Source organism: Phaethon aethereus (genome assembly GCF_964289735.1).
Source record: "Phaethon aethereus genome assembly, chromosome: 4".
NCBI lineage: Eukaryota > Metazoa > Chordata > Aves > Phaethontiformes > Phaethontidae > Phaethon > Phaethon aethereus.
The window spans coordinates 70,474,762-70,496,535 of record NC_138578.1 but is presented as its reverse complement, the minus strand read 5'-3'; the positions used below and the strand labels follow the sequence as shown (position 1 = coordinate 70,496,535).

At 40.5% G+C, this 21,774-nt stretch overlaps 1 protein-coding gene across 2 annotated transcripts in view; it reads right to left on the bottom strand.

Annotated features, from left to right (window-relative positions):
- Nucleotides 1-454: 454 nt before the first annotated feature.
- Nucleotides 455-21,774, bottom strand: part of SLC2A9 (solute carrier family 2 member 9) — a gene marked incomplete at both ends in the record, with an annotated part of 112,427 nt that continues 91,107 nt past the window's right edge. For both annotated transcript variants that reach the window (XM_081999737.1, XM_081999736.1), the window contains 2 exons: nt 455-712; nt 20,291-20,418. In XM_081999737.1, the coding sequence (XP_081855863.1) occupies nt 455-712; nt 20,291-20,418 (386 nt within the window). The remainder of the gene's footprint in view (nt 713-20,290; nt 20,419-21,774) is intronic.

Genomic DNA, 21,774 nt, shown 5'->3' with positions numbered 1-21,774 from the left:
GTTCATTTGCATCGATTTTTAGCAGACCCCTGCCAGGATCTCTTCCCTTTTCCCTGCCTCCTCCTCCTCCTCCTCCCCAGCGACTGCAGACACACATCCCCATGAGCACGCAGGGCTGCTCAGCCAGCTGCTGCTCACCACCCCTGCTCCCCATGGCCACTTCTATTTCTTTTTACTTCTCCAAGTCTATATTCCCCACCACACTCACTGCAGCACCGATTTCACAGGTGCCCAGGAAAACTCTGGCTCTTATTAAATCCTTTGCCACTACTCCTGCCTCTCATTTCCTCAACCATCACCCTAGCTGCTAATGAACTCACCCGTACTCACTTAAAACATATTCAAGGGGGAAGCAGTTCATACTGTCACATAAAAAATACAAGTTGTGCATTGCTATAAACGTACGAATGAAAAGAGCATGTTTTCCCCCGTTCCCCGAAAGAGCACCCTGGGTTTACACAATCCCTTTTTTGGTTTCCCCATTGTCCACCGAAGACGTGAAGTTTGATTCTTGTTCTGCACTCGATTTCCTCTCCCCCGGGTAGTGGTTCATTTCTTGCATTTCTAGAGATACTTTATTCCTTTCGGCAAATGCCTGGCTGATCTCATTAAATGTCTTATTTTTTGTTTCAGGCAGGACAAAAAACAGGTAGGTAGCTCCCGCAAAGCAGATGGCAGCAAACACTAGGAAGCAGTAGGTCTGTAAGCCACCCTGCGAATAGAAAACAAAGGAGAAGGTCATTATAAAAGGGACAAGTCAGAAGAAGAGCAACATCGGGGATGGTTTCAAAGAAAAAACGGGTGGTACGGCTCCTGCTCCCAGCAGGGGCCCATAGATCTGCCGTCTGGGCAAGGCTGGGAGACACTGGACCGTGCTCAGGCTCGGCGGCTGTGAGGAGCACGGGCGGCAGCGGGGCTCCTGCTACCTGCACGGTTTAACTGAGCCGCGCGCTGCCACCATATTTCTGGAAACGAGGCAGAGGTTTCACCGGGTTGTGCTGCATGCTGCGGCGCAATTTGTAGGGTACAAAAAAAGAGGCACGCTTTCGCAACACCACGCACCTGTACACAACACATGGGAAACCTGCCATAGCCAGGGGCGTCTGCGTCACAGTAGTTACAAGCTTTAAAATTTGCAAAATAAACAAGGAAAAAACCCCAAATGACAGACATTTGTATAATTTCTAAGGTTTCGGGAGCTTACAGCAGGAAAAATGTACTTCTTTCATGCTAGAGACTAGTGTAAGAATTACAGAATCACAGAATTATTAAGGTTGGAAGGGACCTTCAAGATCATCAAGTCCAACTGTTAACCCAGCACCACCACAACCACTAAACCATATCCTGAAGTGCCACATCCACACGTTTTTTGAACACTTCCAGTGATGGCGACTCCACCACCTCCCTGGGCAGCCTGTTCCAATGCTTGACCACTCTCCCGGTGAAAAAATTTTTCCTGATACCCAGTCTAAACCTCCCCTGGTGCAACTTGAGGCCATTTCCTCTCGTCCTATTGCTGGTTACTCGGGAGAAGAGACCAACACCCACCTCACCACAACCCCCTTTCAGGTAGCTGTAGAGAGCGATAAGGTCTCCCCTCAGCCTCCTCTTCTCCAGACTGAACAACCCCAGTTCCCTCAAGCTGCCCCTCAAAGGGTTGTCAAAAGGGTTGTCAAACATTGGAACAGGCTGCCCAGGGAAGTGGCTGAGTCACCATCCCTGGAGGTATTTGAAAGACATGGAGACGTGGTGCTTAGGGACACAGTTTAGTGGTGGACTTGGCAGTGCTCGGGTTAGGGTTGGACTCAATGATCTTAAACCTAAATGACTCGATGATTCTATGAACAGTGAACACGAGGAGAGCCAGACCTCTTGCACATCACCCCAGGTGTTGCAAGGCAGAGGTTACCCCAGGGAAAATCACTCAAGACGGAGGAAGCAGATGTGGCTTCCTATATATACATATTTACAACTGCCACTAAATGTATGTATCTGAAACAATTAAGACAGTACTAGACATGATGTAACCCTGACTTTCCACACTTGTCTAATACACACCCATTGTTAGTTATCCCAGTCCCATGCCACAGGCTGGTTAAGCTCCCTGCTTTGGGGGCTCAGGGTCTATACAACTCCTAGGACTATTTTTATATTTCACTTGCTCAATATACATCATATCTGGTGTGGAAGAAGAACATGAATTCATATGTGGGACAAGAAAGAAAAAAAAAGAAAGAAAAAACCCTTTCTGCAGCTGCTTTTTAATAGCATGGCTGATTGCCAGCCTGCCAAGTCGCAATGTTTTCTGTGGATAATTCATTACCCGGTTCAGCCCTTCAACTCCTGTCTGTAATAGGAAAAGCTGGGAAGTGCATCCTCTGAAATATTGACTAGGGGCTCTTGAGATCACCAATGCTTTCTTTGTTAAATCCTAGAAGCATGAACTCTTGAGCAAAATGACAATAACAATCCAAAGAGCATGGGTGATGAGGTGGGGGTGAAGGGTGGGGGGAATATTCCGGCACGGGAGCAGGTATGACTTTCAAGCTTATACAGAGGCAGGAGCAAATGGATTTAGTAGACAGGAAAAAATAACTTCCCAATGCCTCATAAATCATCCTGTCATATTAAGAATTCAAATTTTGCATCTGGATCGCCTGCATTTGAAATTGTTGTTCAGCCGAATGGTAGAGCTGCAATCTGGAATCATGTTTTTCCCTTTTTAAAATCTTTATTGAACTAAATCTTCTCCATTATGAAAATGAACCAGTAATGCCTAGTATGAATAAGCCTGGCAATCAGATACCACAAGTTACCTGCATCTCTTTGTGGTACAGCCACAGCTTTGTCCCACCTTTCTTATTCCTGTTTATTTCTTTGCTGTCCATGATCTAAATTAGCTTTTATCTTCTTTGATTCATGTCTCCTTAAACCTTTTCTATGTGAACTGAATATTCTCATGAGTGCATATTTTATTTGCAATTATTTTACATAGTGCATTTGCATTTATTGGTAATAATCTTGCTGTCCTTAATTTCTGCAGATGCCTTTAGAAGTAGCTCCCAAGGGCCTGGAACTGACATTCCACAGAGAATAAGCTAAAAATTAAATTTTGTTATAAACCCTACAAATGGGACTGTGGGAAGAGACCAAGACTTTGTACTCCTTGTGTTCAGCAGGATTAGCACAACAGAGCCCTAATTCCCAGACAGGAACACTGCAGGGGAATCACCAAATGCCCTTTTCTCACCAGCTTGTCTTCAGTCATAATATTTCCTTAAGCTGGTTATTATGTTACACACACAGTAAAGACAAACACTCATATTCATAAGCCTTTCAGAACTCATTCCTGCATTGGGCACAGAAGAATGTCATGTGTGAATTAAATTAGTCATTATAAGCACAAAACCTTCTACCTACACATCACACTGGTAAAGGATGTAGGGAAGAAGCACAGGATAAAGTGGAAGGAAAATGTTAAATCCTAAATCCTAACTCAGTAGAAACCCTTAGTGGGACATGGGTGGGATACAGCTCAGCCTAGATGTTTAACTCATTTTTTGTCCATTTCTGATGTATTCTGAATTGCCTGGTGCTAGAGGAAAGACCTGAGGTGTGGAACAATTAATAGATTGGCCACAGCATATCTGATGTGCCCATCACGGGATCCAGAAGGTAGGACAACGTGTTTGGAAAAGGGTAAATGCTGAATTATTGAATGATGGCTACTGCAGAAAAGGTACTGATAGGCAGATCTGACAGGAAAATGGATCTGTATCTTCATTCCATGAACTTACTATACTGTCTCTTATTTATATTATATTATATTATATTATATTATATTATATTATATTATATTATATTATATTATATTATATTATATTATATTATATTATATTATATTATATTATATTATATTATATTATATCATATCATATCATATCATATCATATCATATTATAAAATATTTAATTATGCCCATGAAGCCTGTATTTCTCATCTCCTCTTTGACATCTGTAATCTCCAAATCCATAGTCTCTGCTGTTTTACTCCTTCCAACATGCTAGAGACAAGACATCTAGAGAGACTGTGCAGCTGCCACTCTAGAACTAAAACCCCCGAGTTTTGCTTATCTTGGGCTGGGGTGGGAGTGAAAAAATGAGGAATAACTTTAATTAAAGTCTTTGGTGGCAAAGCACAGATACTCTGCAACTCTGTGTATTTGGCCCAATGGACGTGGTCTCAGTATCCTTTACTGACATGTGCATGCTCAGTGATAGAATAATGACAATGTATGTGATAAAATTTGAAAAGGTAAACATTTTTCTATACTTTGTGACATTATTTCACTACCTACATGGGATAGAAGCCACAGTGTTCAAAAACGGAATACTCGTATCCACCTGAAGAGTAGTTTGACTCTTAATAAAAAAATACTGTATCCAAACAGCTGGATGGGAGGGTTAAAACAGGAAAGGAAGGGCAGGGGAAGAAGGAAAGGCAAGCCAATTCTGAATGGAAATTCTAACTAAATACAGAATAAATTCAAGGGAAATACGCGATTTCTGTTACTTCTCAGCTTTCCCACGTTAAGGACGGGATACTTCCCTACGCTCGGCTCCTAGCAGCAGCGGGATCCGCTCCCGCCACGCAGGAGGCACGGAGCCAGCCCCTGGAAGCGAGCCGCGGGCGTGAGCCGTAGCGCGCCCGCGCAGCGAGGCGGCGGCGCGCCGGCCTCTCCCATCCGCACCCCCTGCCACAACCACTCAGGCAGGTCTCTTCGGACCGCCTGCCCGTACTGCCCACGTTCAGAGCAAGCCGCCAGCGTCACCAAGCTGCTTCTCCTCGCCCAACACCAGAGAGGCTTGCCAGAGCTAGGAACACAATTCTTCAGCCATACCTGAAGCCAGGCTTTTACGTACAAGGTTAGAAACCGAAAGGTTAGACGGGAGACAGAACAAAACACTACAATAGCCTGCGCTTTGTAGCTGTTTTCCCCTAACATTTCTTCAGCGTGCCCTCCTGCGTGAACGTCCGAGGTCCAAAGCTGCCCAGAGTTTCAGGTGGTTTCCTGAATAACAACGGCTCTATCTCTTGAAGGCTCAGAGAGTTCAGAGTCAGGGTCAGGTACACAGGTGAAGGTTCTCCAAAGGCCAGGCTTTCCACATGTTACTCAAGGTGACCTGCCCGTCCAGGTGTGCAGGGGAGGGCAAGAGAAGAGCAGACACACTTACTGTCCCGAGGAAAGCACCTGGGATAGCGACAGCCTGTTCCTAGTTAGTCAGCAGGCTAATAAACCCTCTCCAAAGCAGCGCTTACGCTGGATTTTTCAAGGCAGGTGAGTGCTATTGCTATATGGGATATTTAAAAGTTAAGCTTAAACTTTTAAATGCTTCACCTTCTATTTTCATACCAGCTTTCTAAGGAGGCTATTTAAAACACAGCATTTCTAGAAATGTCCTGCCAGCTGAATCTTGAATTACTCATTCTTCTCTTTTCTGCAGCTGAATAAGGCTCTGTATTTGTCAAAAAAAACCCCCAAAACCCAGGAAAAGATTCACCTAAGACACACATACAATTACCACAGAAAAGAATCAAAGTCAGACTCGGGCGATTCCCCCAAATCAGATCCCAGGCAAGGCAGGCAATCAAACTTGACTTTGGTGATGAGATGTAGCCACATAAGCGAGGTGTATGAATAAGCAAATGCACATTTTCTTAAGCAAAGAGGTTAACATATTCATATATTCATATATAACATATAACATATTGTGTAGGGCTGCTGTACACGTTAGGCAGAATGTACAGGCCCAGAATGAATGAGCAAAAGAGCTAATTTTTTTTCAAGCTAAAAAGTAAACTGAAACAAATAAAAAACCTGGCATTGAAATGATCAGATTTCTGGTTTTGATTAAAAAAAAATTAACAGCTTGTCACTTCTAAAGTCTGCTAGCTGAGAGGAGTCCTGCTAATAACTTACATTCTGTGAACATCGTAGTCTGGAAAAATATAAAAGTAGTTGGGTAGAACATCATCACGTGCTATTTAACAATGGCTGCTTAGTGACAACTCATTCTGTAGCAAAGGTTAAATTCTAAGCAGGACTGTGATACTGAAAACAGGAAAATAGATATTCTAGGGCAGATACAGCAAAATAAATGAGCAAATGAACAAATTCTGAATCAAATTTAGCAAGCTTAGCAAATTAGTATTTTTAAAACAGACCTTTGGCTTGTCCCAGCAAATGCCAAAATGTCACATATATATATATATTCTCAACTTGCAATGTCACAACCCCTTTGGCTATGGGTGCTTGCATTTGGAAGTTGCCATGAAGCTTAGAGTCATGAGATGGGTTCAAACTGGATTTTGCAGTGATGAGGTCAAACGATAATGGTTAGGTGTCTTACTAAAATGATCAGCAGCAGAACAGTTATTCACGTAGACTTTTGACTTTACTTACTTTGCTTCAAATTAATATGACCTACTGAAACAAATGGATGAGAGAGTTTGTGTCCTTTACCCCTTGTCCTTCTTCAGTTTCAGACATAATTTAAGGTTCTGCTAAAGGTGCAGGACAATGAAGAAGGACAGAGTACTAAAATATAATGTATGAAACATATTTCCTAAGTAAAAAATAGAGACATTTTCGGACATGAACTGCAGTTTCAACAGTTTCAACCCCAACCCTCACACACTCCTCATAAAAAGTTAACAGATGCTTGTATTTTATACTTGAAGTGGGTCACTTCTAATGAAAAGCAGTTTTTCTCATATCTAACCCTCTGATAGCCTACATTTCATTTTCTCATCTTTGAGGGGAACTTTACAGGTTCACTGTAGTTACTTTACAGGTTCACTGTAGTTACTTTAAACATCAGATGTATTTGCAAAAGCTTAAAATAGCTTGACTGAAGGAATCAATGTATAGGCTTCTGCACACATCTTTGTTATTGAAATTCTTGTGCTGCATAATAGAAAAAAGTCAATGGGTATTCTTACAAAATAAAGGAAATAATAAGGAAAACCAAAAGACAATCTTGCCGGGTAAATGAATCTCGATGCACAAGAAGGAAAATCTCAAGTGTAAAAATAAGGAAGAAATAGAGCAGAAATGCAGGAGAGCCTCCAGTAACACGTAAAATGACTCAGAAGTATTACTTCACAGGCAGAAATAAATTAGTTTCTGAAAGGGGGAAAATAAACACGCATATAGGGTCTTTGCATCATACTAGTAAGCAATCTGATCTCAGGTTACAAGTCTTGTAGCGCCTGCATCCCATGTGATATTAAGCTCCACCTGGATCACAGATCCAAGCAGGTTATTTTTCAAGACACGTTAATGAGTCTAAAAATAAAAGAAAATGAAAGCTTACCCAATTTCTAGCTAATAAGAATTTGTACTTTACTTCTTTCAGATGCTTTTTACGTTAATGTACATAAAAGGCTTATATGAAGAAGACGCATGAAAATTCAAAGAGTATGTCTTTGAGTTTCTCACTTCAAAAGCCAGCTAGTAAAAGCACTCACTATTTGAGTGACATGATGTCCACCCAGGTATTTGTCCTCTTTTCCTGTCATCTCAGCATCTACCTCTGCCTCTCAGCATCAGCATCTGCCAACCAAAGCGCCAGCCCTGACCTCCTACGCCGTGGCACAAGAACTAGACCTCCACCCACCAGCTCAGAAACTGGGCACAATCTGACTACAATGGGCTGCAATAAGCTGCACGTCTACAGCTATGGCCTCATTTTATTGTCCTTATGCAGAAAGGTTAGGCAAACATCAGCACTCAACAGCAAGGATTTCTTCACTGAAAAGGTGTTTCCCAGCCACAGCTACAGAGGATACACGCAGCTCTTCATAATAAATATTTAAAATTGATCTTTTGTCACACACTCTCTACTGTATAACCTACTTCATATCCTTCTTTGCTCATGCTTTTACATTGATTTAATTTTCTGAAAGCAAAGATATTAATAGGATTTTTTAGTTATTTTAAAGGTTTTCCTAATGTTTGCTGTGGCTCACAACATGCTATCACCTTGTTGGCTGAACCTGCCTGTGAAAAGGCACACCGTTATGGGAGGGACATTGATGGGGTGCGACAGGACAGCCCCAAAACCTTCCAGCAATTTCTCAGATATTATTGAATCCTGCCCCACATCTAGCGACTTGTTCATCCATCATAAAAAGCACAGAATTTTCCATTGCCAATGAACCATACAGGAATTACAGAGGTAATTGCTGTGAGTCATTTGGTTCCCCAGCCTGAAGAGCCAGGCACCTAACTATAACTTAAGCTTTTTATGCAAGTCTTCACTAAGGTCTGATTGTTCATTTCTGGAACCTATAGCACAACATAGATCTGCTTTATCAATGCACCCCAATTTCCAATTACAGGGAAACACTCCAGAAAAAACAGATGATGGAGGATAGATGTAACTATCATGACTTTGTAAAAGCAAGCTGTTTTTTTATAACTGGACAAAACATTCATATTTTGTGCACAGTAATATTTATTAGTCTTTGCAAAAAATGAGATATTCTATGCTATCACTCTGCCAGAGAACTGCAAAACACCTTACAGTTTATTACTATTATTGCCTCAGTCTTGCTGCAAAAATGCTGCAAGAGAATGATGTCTTTGTATCCCATTTTAGGATAACATAAGTTTCTCCCATGGCAGAAGTAACAGAGGGGAAAAATCCCTGCAGTCCTCAGGGACTGTATGTAGGCCTGGCAAGATGAAAAAAAGGTTCCTCCCATTTCTAAATGAACATCATTTAAGTCCTTTCTTTTTCCTAGGAAAGCATAACAGCAATTTAGTTCTTTGTCATTTCAATAGGGAGCTACGTAGTTTTCTAGTACAACCATGTGGAGAGATTTGAAGACCTCCATCAAACACTTCCCCAGCACTTCTAGTGATTTCAAAACTCTCTCTTTCCTTGCTGTAGACTTGCAGCCCCTCTGTGCCAAAGGCAAGTCAAACCCCAGCCGGGAGTAAAATCAGCTTTCCACTTAGTGCTCCTGTAATCACAACTGAGTATTCCTCCGAGATCCCTGGTTATCGGAAACACTTGTTTTAGGAGGAAAGCCCAAAGATTAGTTGTTCTAGAAAATTACTGATGGGATAGAGAGGGAATCAGAGGACCAGTAAAGATGCAGCTGGTCTCTGCAGGGCAGAAAGGTGGAAAAGGAGGGCTCTGGGTGGTCAGTTTTGGTTGCTGAGGTGGAGCAGCCAGGCAGAGGTATCTCCTTGCCACAGCACACTCATCAGACTGAGGGCCAGTTGAATGAGGGTGGCACAGGGGCTAGCAAAGAAGGGTACAAAACAGAGGCAATCAAGCTCAGCCAGCTGCTATCCCCATAACCCAGGGAGAGGGGGGTGCGTGTGGGGCAATGGGGTGAGCAGCAGGCAGAGGTAACCCAAGAGATGTTTACAGAACCAAGTATGAAAGCCCAAGAATATTCATGGTGGATAAAAATGACTAATTTCCTTATTTCCTCTCTGGCTTACAGCTGCTTCCAGTGTGCAACTGGTAAAGGCAAGCGCGTTACTCTACAATGTAGTTTAGTATACCCATGCTAAGATTCCCACTTCAATAAAATACATAGCAATTTAAGTATTTCTTGAATATGCACGGAATATACGCCGTGACTTTGACACCAAAAAAAGACTCTGCACGGTCTTCTAGAAAGAGAAATTATTGTGACAGAAACCTTCTGGAGAAATCTGCTATGTTGTCCTGCAGTATAATGCGAATTTACCATGTAGTCATTAAGTGCCTCATAACAACCTAATGGAACAAACTGAAATAAGAATGCATCAGCATGTAATGAAAGTAACATGTCATGAAATTAATTGCTAATTATTAATGCTTAGTAATTCTTTGTATTTACGCAATGCATTACAAAAAATAAACAGCACCTTTTTCTAGATAACACATAATTTAAGGTCCTGGTACACCATCGGATTACAGAAGTCTGTCCCTGCAAATGTCTTGTCACTGAAGAGTAACTGCTTAACACATGCCTGTTCTATTGCACCAGAGGTTTTCAAGCCTTTTAGATTGAGCTTTTCTGCCGCTGCAAGTTTGTTGTCCCCCCTGCCTGCTTCAGCTCATTGCACGTGTTTCCACACGTACATACACTCTAACTTCGGATTTACCAAGTGCCCCTGTTCTCCACACGCAGGCACATCCTCAGCATACCAATTTCTACCAGCTATCACTCACTCTTTAAAACAGATTTTTGAACTGCAAGCTCCATCAAAGCCAGGCAAGGACTCAGATTTTGTTTCCAGCAACATAACATAAACCAGAAAATCTAGGGAGGTGATGCTAAACATTAATCCACAAGTAACAATTTTGAATCTGGCTGAATTAACAAGGGTGTGCCTGTATCCATTTGTGTTTGTACACATTTACAAGATTTGGGGTTTGTTCATCTGAGGGCTTTGGAAATAGTTTATGTTTACACATGTGCCGGTGAGAAAGAGAAAGCAGGAGGCTTATGGACAAGCAAGCGTATTTGTTTTACATGTTGTTTAGCCATTCATTATTCTTCTGTTTAAGGAGTTCTTCATTAAATCAAAGACTGGAATAAATACCCTGTAGGATGATGAACTCCTTATGGTTTGCGAGTGACCTACAGAAACTCCACTGCTTGAAATACATTCACATGAACTCTTCAGCCAACAATTAAAAATACATCAAAACCCCCAGTCTGTTCTGTTCAACAGAAAATTAAATAAACAAAAATTTGCAAGCAATAAAGTATCTAATGTCTGAAGGGTGAAGTCAGTTAACTTTAAAGCAGAAATAGATGTGATTTAGAATTCATCACTGAATACCCTATTGAGAAGTATGAAACCCACTGGAAACCTTCAGCGGTAACTGAATCCTGTGCACGTGAGACACACTCTAGTGCAATTAGATATTTGACAGCTTGTACCTTAAACCAGACAAGAATATATTGGTTCTTTTGGTCATATTTGGGTTTTTTTTTTGTAATGAGTCACTACTGCCAAAGGGAAAATGGTCTGTTTCCTCTTATTATCCATAAAAGAAGGAATATATGAAACAGTAATAAGCTTACAGAAGGATTGACTATTATAAATTGAAGGCCTTCAGGTTAGAGATTCCTCAAATTTCTGGATGCTTGATTCATGCCAAAGTTGTTCTGAAATTCACAAGGTTTTCTCTGATGTGTCAGGGAGGTTTAACACTTTCTGATCCCTTTGAACTGAAGAAAATAAGTGATCTTTTCTCCCTCCTCATTTGTTCACAGTTAGCCTTTCCTTTCTCAAAACTCTTCTCCAGATGGAATATTTTTAGGTTTCCTTTCTTTCACTCCAAGTTCATTGCAATTTTTGCCATTTCTTCCTCTTAATTTCTCTGCATTTTTCAAGATTATTTAACCCAAAGCATGATTACAGTATTCCCCCTATGCCGTCACCGTTTCCAAGGAAAGGAGTAACGGCACTTGTTTTCTACTTCTTTTTTTGAGTTTGGCTTCTCCTGCCACCACAACCTGCAGCAGCGCTTCTTGCAGTGACACTGATGTATCACATCACTTTTTTTAAGCTTAAAGGAGCCACATGCTGTGTGTACACAACGAGAAACACTTCCTGCTCTGAAGGCTTCAAAATATCAATAAACTTATAGAAAACTGGGAGAATGGATGCCAACCAGTCTTTTCCCTTTACTAAGACAGCCTCAGTTCCTGACAAACATCCGTCTGCCTGTCTTTTATAGATTCTGCAGTAATGGACAAGCTACAATTGCTCCACGCATCATTACAGTTACATTACTCTCATGAATAAAGGGTTTCTTAATATCATTCTTGATGCAGTTATCTGAAAATATAACATGTATTCTCTCCGCTTCATCATCCTTCTTGCGTGAAATCACTGAACAGAACAGGCCTGGACCCCAGATAAATAGAGAATGGGGAAGCAACTGCACGTGGGTCTGGCATACTTGGAAACTTTCTAAACTAAATTGGGTACCAAAGCACCTCCCTGCTAGAGCTGTCAACTGAACTAACTCCTTTGTGAGGCTCACTTACTGCAGAGAACCTTGTGCTGGACCTCATTAAATAAGCACTTCACATTCACTGTAGCAATCAATAAAAGAAGCAATTCATTCCAACGGAATTTGATAAAAAGGTTTTATTATGCTTCAGAAGGGTTGCAGAAGCCTGAAAAGCAAGGATCTGCTCATATCTGGCAGGCAGCAAAAGCCACCTGGGACGGGGGCACGTGCAGCTGAGGAGCTGGAGCCTCCGACTGGTATCATTATTCAGCTCTGACCAAAGGGGCAGGCTGCTGGACACGGGGCGGACACCAATAAAATAGCATCCCCTTTTTAAAAATACCTACTGCAGTCTCTTAAGTGCTTTATTCTTTCTGTATAACCACAGCTAAAAGGAGTATCCCACCACCACTGCCATCACCTGACTTTTTGAATCTGTGGTCTCATCTACCTTTGAGTACTTTGTGCTTGGTCATGCATATTAAGGCATGATATCAGCATCTGGCAGCTCTGTCTTTGATTACATTAATAAGACTCCTAAGGACATACTACTGGACCAGTAAATACTACCTGTGAAGTTGGGTCCACATGCCCTGGTGAAAGTGAAACACCGTTTCCAGATGAGCAGGGATGCAAATCTAAGTTTCTCACATTTCAAGACCCTCTTCAGAGAAGAGGTTTAGGTGCAAATGCAACCCCAGTCTGGTTTGGGGTGTGGACAAGTAGGCAGAGATACAGCATCGTGGCTGGAGATCGTACACTGCTAATATAAAAAGGGAACTACAGGCACTGATACTGTTTCTAATGTATCCATATTTAATAATCAAGCAGCTCGGTGCAGGAAAATAGCTTTACATACTTTCCAGACTAACACCCTTCACACTGACAGCGATGAAGATGCTTTTAACTGACTTTGACCTTAAAAAATACTTATTCTCATGTCTACTATACAAACATTCATGCTTTCATAGTCTAGAGTCACTTTGCAGGAAAGTAAGTTAAGATTTGACATCTGACAGACTCTACATGCTGGAACAACAGTCAGCAAACTTAAACCACATAATCTATTATCTTGGGAAAAACAGAAGCCACATAAACATTGCTGTAATAAGTCTAATTTTAAAAGGTCGGCAAGTTGAGATCTAGATTAAAAATGCACATTGCTAGGAAGAAAGCACACAGAACACAAAGAAGAGACCTTCAAAATTCTCCTTTGTGCTGCCTACAAATAGGTATGCTTTTGCTCCATGTGTAGAAAGCTCGCTTCTTTTTTTAAAGATCTTTGTGAATTCTAGTAAAAGACTAATTGTTGTCATGTATTAAGCTTCTTAGTAACGTAGAGGGTTTATAAAATACCTACAATGTAATTTTTGAAAAGAATGCTTCAGTCTAAGAAGATGAGCATTTTACACCTATTAAAATACCTGGAATTACTCACTAAAACTTGTACTCTTAACAAATCAACAAATATTTAAAAATATATATGTTCTTCTTCCCCCTAGAAGTTCCATTGGCTAAAATGAATTACGTAACTAAGTACTAATTATTCTGCCAGTGCTATCCATTCTAGTTGGTGGATTTAACATGAAAATCTGACATATTCTGGTTTGTTATCCTGAGCTGTTCTATATCACCGTTAATGATAATAGAACAGAAGCATTTAAAGAGGAAACCCCCAGTGATGAGGAAGATCTCCATGTAAAGTACGTCTTGGTGAAAGTGGGCTTCCTGCTCTCCTAGTTGGGGACAGTGCTAGTTTTACCCCCAGCATGAAAAGACTTCCGCAATGGCTTACTCCTAGAGCAAGTAACAGTAGCATCATTGACACTCGTGTTCTCATCAAAATGGCATTAGTATTTTTCTCAAGAAGAAACTAAAGAAACTGGTTGCCTCACGCTGATTCCTGCAGACCACTAATATCGCTGATACCTAAAGCGTAAGGTGAGAAATGTCCCATATACACCTGCAGACCTGTGTATCAGGAAGAACCATTTGGCTCCTGCTTGATTGTACTGAAACTTGGGAGAGCTTGAAGGCAAACTTCTCTACTTCACTATTACAAATATTTTGCAGTCTATCTCACATGTGCACAAAGTTCACAGAATTCACACAATACAGGAACTTAAAATGCTCCTTTTTTTGATTTTGTCTTTCTTCTAAAGATGAAATCTATATCTAACTGAACAATCTCCCTTTTCTCTCGAGATAAACAGATACCCTCTGTCCCATAGACTCTTCCTGATTTTCTAAATATAGTTTCACAGAGGGAGAGTAGAATAGATGCACCTGGTAACATCCAGAAAGCATCCATTTATTAAGACAGGATGAAACATTTGTCATAATTTACCCTATAAAATATATTGAAGAGTAGCAGGAAGTCTCAATGTCTTTTCCAGAGTTTTATTTCAACTCAAGATTGATAGTGAATAATATTCAATTTTTAAAACTGAGATTAAAACTATTCTCAGAAATGGCCAAACTCTGGCTGCATTTTACCTACTGTCAGTTTTGACTCCTGAATCCTCTGAATTTAAAAGCTACCTAACATAGAAGTACAAAATCTTGGTGGTTTTTAAGACGTAACCGGACAAGGTCCTAAGAAACTTGGTTTGATCTCACAGCTGACTCTTTCTGAGGAAGAGGCTGGACCAGAGACCTGCTGGAGTCCCTTCCAGCTGGAACGATCCTATAATTACATCCACAATTAACCAACACTTTCACTCCAAAAACTTTGTTGGTTTGTTATGTCTGCTCATTTGAGATATAAAATATTATCCCTACTCCCAAGGGATGATACGAATAAATGATGGAACGATTTGTCGTGGATGACTACAGAAGCTCATTCTTAATATGCTTTCTGCACACAAAAAAAAGAAGCTAAATACTCACAGGTTTGCATATTGAGCATAAACTTTTTCCAAGTATGAGCAAATACTTGGAGTCTGTTTTATGACATTCAATTTACTCCAGGTGTTACAGCTAGCTTAGAATTTACTCAGAAAGAAACCACAAAGAGAATCTGTGTCTTATACTCCCAGAAGTTCAACCATCAGGAAACAGAAATTACACTAGGAACACACAGAGAAGATGACTAATCCTCTGAGCATGCCATGCCACATTCATACGTTGAGATACTCTGTCGATATGGTACAGCAACCAGAAGGCCGTTTCCATCAATGCACGCTATTTTAAAATGAATAGTGAATTTTATCAGTAGGGACAACACGTAGCACTTGACAAGCAGCTGTCTATGCGGGAATTTCAAACCACATTCATGCTCCCACTGCAAGCTCAACTGTGACACAACTTGCCTGGGCGATCTATATGCAACATGTCCATGATGGAAATGCTTATTTTAGACCTCAAGAAACTGTATTATTTGGAGGTCTCGGGAGAATTGCTAGCCTTTGGAAGACTTGGTTTCATCTCCTTTTCATTTTCTAAAATAATTTCATATATTAAAGTAATATTTTCAAAGACTGATTTGTTATGAACACATCAGAAAGAACAGTTGCACTTTTATAGGCCTTCTGAGCGAGAAAGTGCTTTAAAATATTTTTCAGAGGATGTTAGTCACAAAAGGAATAATGGATGATTTGTAACACTGCGCATCAAAACTGCAATATAGGGCTGAAGCATGAATCAATATTATTTATCATGATTGTGAGACAAGCCCTGCTGCTGCCCTGAATTATCTACAGCAACTGAATCATCACAAATAGCAAACAAGGGAGAAAGATTTGGTGTTTGAGGGAATTTAGCTGAGTTGGGTCTTCACCCAGACAGCTATTAAATGCTTTCTGTGACATGCTGACCCCAGAGCATTTCTGCTGAAATTTCAGCAACACAGCTGAAAATCAGATAAATTTTGTAATTTAGTTAAGGAACTTACAGGAATCTATCTTTACAAATTTTGACCAGAGAGTGTGGTGTCTAGTGTAGCAATTTCATTTATGTGGAAGAACACATTGCACAACTGCACTTTTTTTTTCTTTTCAAATTTGAGTAATTTACATAAACTTTTTATAAAAAAAAAGGCTTGCAAATCTTTTAGAAAAGTGAAAAAATTAGACATACACAAGGAAAAACGCTATAATTTTCACCTCTACATATTGAAACAATGAAAAATAAACAGAAAACAGACGAATTGAACAACCAATACTGGATATTATCTTAGGTTCAGATCTTTCAAAGGCAGATGAATGCACATCAATAGCTTTATGAATGCAAGCTGCCTTTAAAGCAAATGCTGGAATTAAGATTTTGTATAAGTCTCTAAGAACAAGGACATAACATACCCATTTGGATACGACAATATATTCAATAAGCTTTTCATTAGCACACAGATTTTGAACCTTTCTAAACAGCTATTTTCGTTACCTCACAAAAATTCGAGATTCAAATCCAGTTACACTGCATTAAAAGTATAAAGTATATTGTATAATGCAAAGGCAAAATGAAAAGTGTTGAAATTGTAATTATTTCAGATAAAGCATTTTAATTCCTTCAGGCTTACACAAGCATTATTATAACTTCAAGCATTCTTCCCCAAGTGGCCAAATTACTTTTTTCCTATTACATGGTTGACTCAATGAACGTTGTCACATTCTGTGGCTCCGTTCTGAAGAGAAGCTCCCTGCGCCACCACTCACAGGGTGCGAAGCAGGAGGTTGCTTATGGACTGCTATGATCTCCTGACATGCAAGTGCCAGGCAAAAACATGAGATATGCAAGTCAGAGGAGAGGGCAGAGGGCTGAAGTGCTTTACTTATTCCAAATGCTCACTGATGGATATTTTGCAGGAATGAAATTTTGGAGATTTGGCCTCCAAATAACAGAGCATTATGACCAAGTTCCAGCACCTGCAGGAGCACTGAAATGCTTTGAAAGGAGGGGTCACCGTGTCTTTATGAACCACTTCAGGCACCTCTGGTCTACTGGCTTACCAAAGCTGACTTGGTCTCTTCACAGTTCGTTGCTCAGAAAAGCCTCGTGCCTTCATTCTCAAGTCACGGCAATGGGAAAGAGATACTGTTGAGTGTCACTGAAGGTGACATGTTTGACATTCACAAGGTCAAGCTCTATGTTCAACACAAGCCTGAAATGCCTTCAGACCTAAAAAGAGTTCTTTTATAATTTCTCTGTATGTTCTAAGATCCCATGCAATGAGGCTTCCACAATTACTGTATTTTGCACTAAAAAAGATTTTTAAAAGCAGCACATTTTTGACACCTACTCTCAGACACCTCCTAGTAATCACATAGTCTCAAATGTACTTGTGAATTCAATATAGTATCAGTTGTCATTTTAACCTCAGTTCCGATCCTTCACCCAAACAAATTTCTGAGGCAGTGATGAGGGCTGGAAGAGTAGCCATATTAAATTTTTTTTTAAATTTGTCAAAAATTGATTTGTATACTAACTTTTCAATCTCATCCATACATTTTAATGTATGACGCAAGCCAGTGTTTTACTCTATTATATGTACCTACAGACAGGTGGGGGGAGAAAATCTAGGCATTCAAATGAGTTAATTGCTAACATTTGGAGAACTAACTATTGGTTGATTTATTTGAGTAACTCTAAAGTTAACATATTTGTTTCCCAAACGTTTGGGATAATTTTGTAGAAGCACACCAATCATCAAAAAAGTGTCTGCTGTTTCTCAAGCAATCAGGTTAGTATTTAAATGCACAGAAGGGATTATGCATTCATTCTGTGAAGGTATTGTAAAGATATTTTTTCCTGTTTTAGACTTACAAAATTGAGATAAGAAGAGGCTATTGCCTTTCTGTAAAGAAACAGGTGACTCACAAGCTGAATTTTGAGAATAAGGTTGACTGAAAGAGGAAAGAAGTGAAAGTTAGGGAATGAGGAGACATAGTTTGATCTTGTGATAAAGCATTAAAAATCAAAGGCTGAGTAACACTGCTTTCATCCTTAGGTGCAAACTCTAAGCTGTTTCTCTTTATTAGTTTTTAAAGAACAGAAAACCAAAAACCCTGCGTGGTGGAAATATAATTTACCTTCATTAAAACTAAACTGGTAATTTTGTAATCACACAATAGGAAATTCTTATGACATAAAGTGATAAATTCTCCAAGGCTACAGCAAACTTCATATGGCTGCATACTAAATGACTCAAAAAGCTTTAATATGCATATGAAAAATTAGAACATGTAGTTTGCCTTTACTGAGGGCCTTTTTAAACAGTTCTCACCCGGTGATCTGTCAGGTGGGATTAGCAAGACAAGAAGGGAGAGTCCGGTGGACAGCCAGAGCTCAGGTAACTCCTCAGTTTTGTGCAGGAGGCAGAAAAAGCAATTTTGGAGAGAAGTGATTATTCCTTAAAAATGTCTCTGGATAATTTAAAACCATAACAAATGAAAGTATTCTGATGATACGCCCCTAGATTTGAGACCTCATTCCCTGACACCTGCCCAGCTGCCACAGAGGCAGGCGGTGGGACCACTAGTGCCTGGCCAGCTGGCGTGGAAGGCAATGTCTAACACTGCTTAAACAGTCAGTCCCCATCTTCTTGGAGAAACAGTTATTAAACCACACAGAAGCATCCACTTGCTGGATGAGCTCGTGACTGCCTCCTGGACCATATTGTTGCTGATGACTAAGGTTAGGTTTTCAAAAACACCAGCGAGTTGTCTAATTCTTTCTATCATTTGGTAGATGTTCTAACAACCTCAGTGGGAAAAGAATTGTATCTCTACCTGCTTTTGAAAATCTCACTTTAAATGTCTAAGCTGGCAAGTTCTTACTCTGCACCGTGAAAGCAGTGAAAAACACTCACTGATTCGGTAAGCATTAAAACAAGCTCTTATAGCTTTGAGCAGTCTAATTGAAGTTAATGTTAGTAGGAGCACAGAGTTTGGAAGGATGACAGCCTTTTTACTCATGTTGACTTTTGAAGGTGATCCAAGTAATAAAAACTACTAGAGACTTTTTCCTTTTAGAAGAAATTTTAAGTTGTGTCAAACTCAGATCAAGGATCAGACTTTATAAGGCTTTCAAGTTCTCCCATAAACTATCTCATACAGATAATTTTAAACAGTACTGCTTAGTAAAAGCAGTTCTACTTGTCAAATGAAAATGAATACATAAAGTCTTACAGTAAGATATAATTTTACAGTATCTGCAAATGCTGTTATGCATATGATATTGCAGTATCATATAATTTTCCATTGTAAGAAAGCACAAACAGCAATGAAACCTCCTTGCCTGTTATTCAAATCTCTGATGTGATGATTTGAAGGGTAATCCAAAATCTCTCTCCTGGGTGCGAGGACCTGCAAGTAGCCTGGAGGCCTTGCTCCCCGCTGTGCTCTTCCACTGCCCCTAGTATCCTTGTCTGCATTTTGAAAAAACAATTAGGACTTCTTTATTTTGTCCTGTGGTTGTGAGCTTCACCCTTAAACCGTTACCAGGAGAGCAGGATGGCTCTTTAAAGAGTTTGGACACGGTCAGTCAGGGGACTGATCAGCTGTCCTTCAGCTCCTAAGATAGAGAATCAGCTTCTGTGTGAGTTCCAGGGAGTGCGGACAGTCCTTGGGAGAGGTTCATGGTCAGGAAAAGGACCTCAGTGTGTTTTCAAATGAGAAGCCGCTTGAAGCCTCTTTGTCAGACAACGACACATCAACAGTGATGAAGTGTTCTTAGGAATCCACTAAAAGTGAAGCTTATGGGAGTCTGGGAAAGCTGGCACAGGAACAAATCCATCCATGCAGCAACGAGGCTGCAGCAAGAAGGAACCAGCTGAAAATGATAAAAGCCTGACAGAAGAGATTGAAAAAAAGAGCACCATGAAGCCAAGCTTAGACAGAGGGATGAGCAAAGAGCATCTATTCCCCAATGAGACCAATAAGGATTCTCAAAGCATAGAGTAAACCAGCAGGTGAGTAGCCTAAAGACTGAAGAAAAAGGCAGTGAAAATCACCATCGGTGCTGTGAACTCTGCACACAGCCATCAGACTGCATTGCTGAAGCACTTCTGTGAGGAATTTGCCATGTAGGGTTGTCCAAAGTTACAATAATTTTTCTAATGCAGGACAATCTTCTCCAAGACATTCAAACAAGGAGACGTGTGGGTAGCACAACTGAACTGTATCACAAGCATGGTGGGAATTTCATTCACTTCCATAAAAAGACATTTATCTTTATCTGAAAATTTTATTCAAACATCATATGTCACACTATACCAACTATATCATAGTATATCAACTATCAAGGATGTTGAGTACCTGAATGAAAGGGAAGAGCAGTCCAACTGCGAAATTGGAGAGCCAGTTGACTGTCCCAGCTATCATGAATGCGGCCGGCCTCTGTGACTGCTGGAAAAACTCTCCAGTGAGGACAAATGGAATCCCACCTGAAAAGGGGTCCAACAAGACAGCGGTTTTAGTAAACTTCCCCTGCCAACAACTGTTTCACTTACAGAGATGAACATGCTCTGTGTTGCACACCTCAGTGACTAGCACTGCTCTACAGCTCTCTGCTCAGGTGTACGCAGGGGTTTCTCAGCCAGTAAAATGTGATTTGTCAAAATCATACTTTAGAGAAGTGACACTTCTCTCTTTCATGCCACTGCATCTCCTGTTTTACAGCTTTTCAGTAATGGCAAGCTGGTAACGAGGAGTGAATCTACACAACAGCTTCCAGAGTACCATGTCACAAGCTGTTTATTAAAAATTGGAATGATTGTTTCTACTAAAATTCTTGAAATTCTGAAATTCAGAAATACTCCAAAATACTTTTAGACCTTGTGCTGGTCTTGGCTGGGATAGAGTTAATTTTATTCATGGTAGCTAGCAGGGGGCTGTGTTTTGGATTTGTGCTGAAAACAGCGTTGATAACACAGGGATGTTTTTATTACTGCTGAGCAGTGCTTACATAGAGTCAAGGCCTTTTCTGCTTCTCACACTGCCCACCAGCAAGGAGGTTGGGGTGCACAAGAAGCTGGGAGGGGACACAGCTGGGACAGCTGACTCCAACTGACCAAAGGGATATTCCATGCCGTATGACATCATGCTCAGCATATAAAGCTGGGGGAAGAAGAAGGAAGAGGGGGACGTTTGAAGTGATGGCATTTGTCTTCTCAAGTCATCATTATGCATGATGGAGTTCTGCTTTCTTGGAGATGGCTGAACACCCGCCTGCCCATGGGGAGCGGCAATTGAATTCCTTGTTTTGCTTTGCTTGCATGCGCAGCTTTTGCTTTACCTATTAAACTGTCTTTATCTCAACCCATGAGTTTTCTCACTTTTGCCCTTTCGATTCTCTCCCCCGTCCCCTCGGGGGGGAGTGAGCGAGTGGTTGTGTGGGGCTTGGTTCCTGGCTGGGGTTAAACCACGTCAGCCCTTAACAGTTGGAAAGATGGCTCCAAATAGATTAAACAGTATTTTTTAATAATTTCTACCCACTTTATTTCAGCAATAAAAAAGGCAAAACATTTGCTTCTCTATGATCATACTTTTCATTGATGCTTATTTAATTCATTCCCTTACAAGATATACTGCTGGCACTTCTGGCAAGGTCTATTTCTCCCATCAGCCAAGGACTCCATAATAACAAGCTCAGTTGAATACCATATTTGTCACTCCTGTCTCCTTCCACTTAGCCAATGGACTATTTTGTACATTACTGGTATATTGCTGGCCTGACAATAACCCCCAGGGAATAGCTGTCTAGTAGTTGAAAGTCTCAATTTATGATCTTTGGCTTCCTT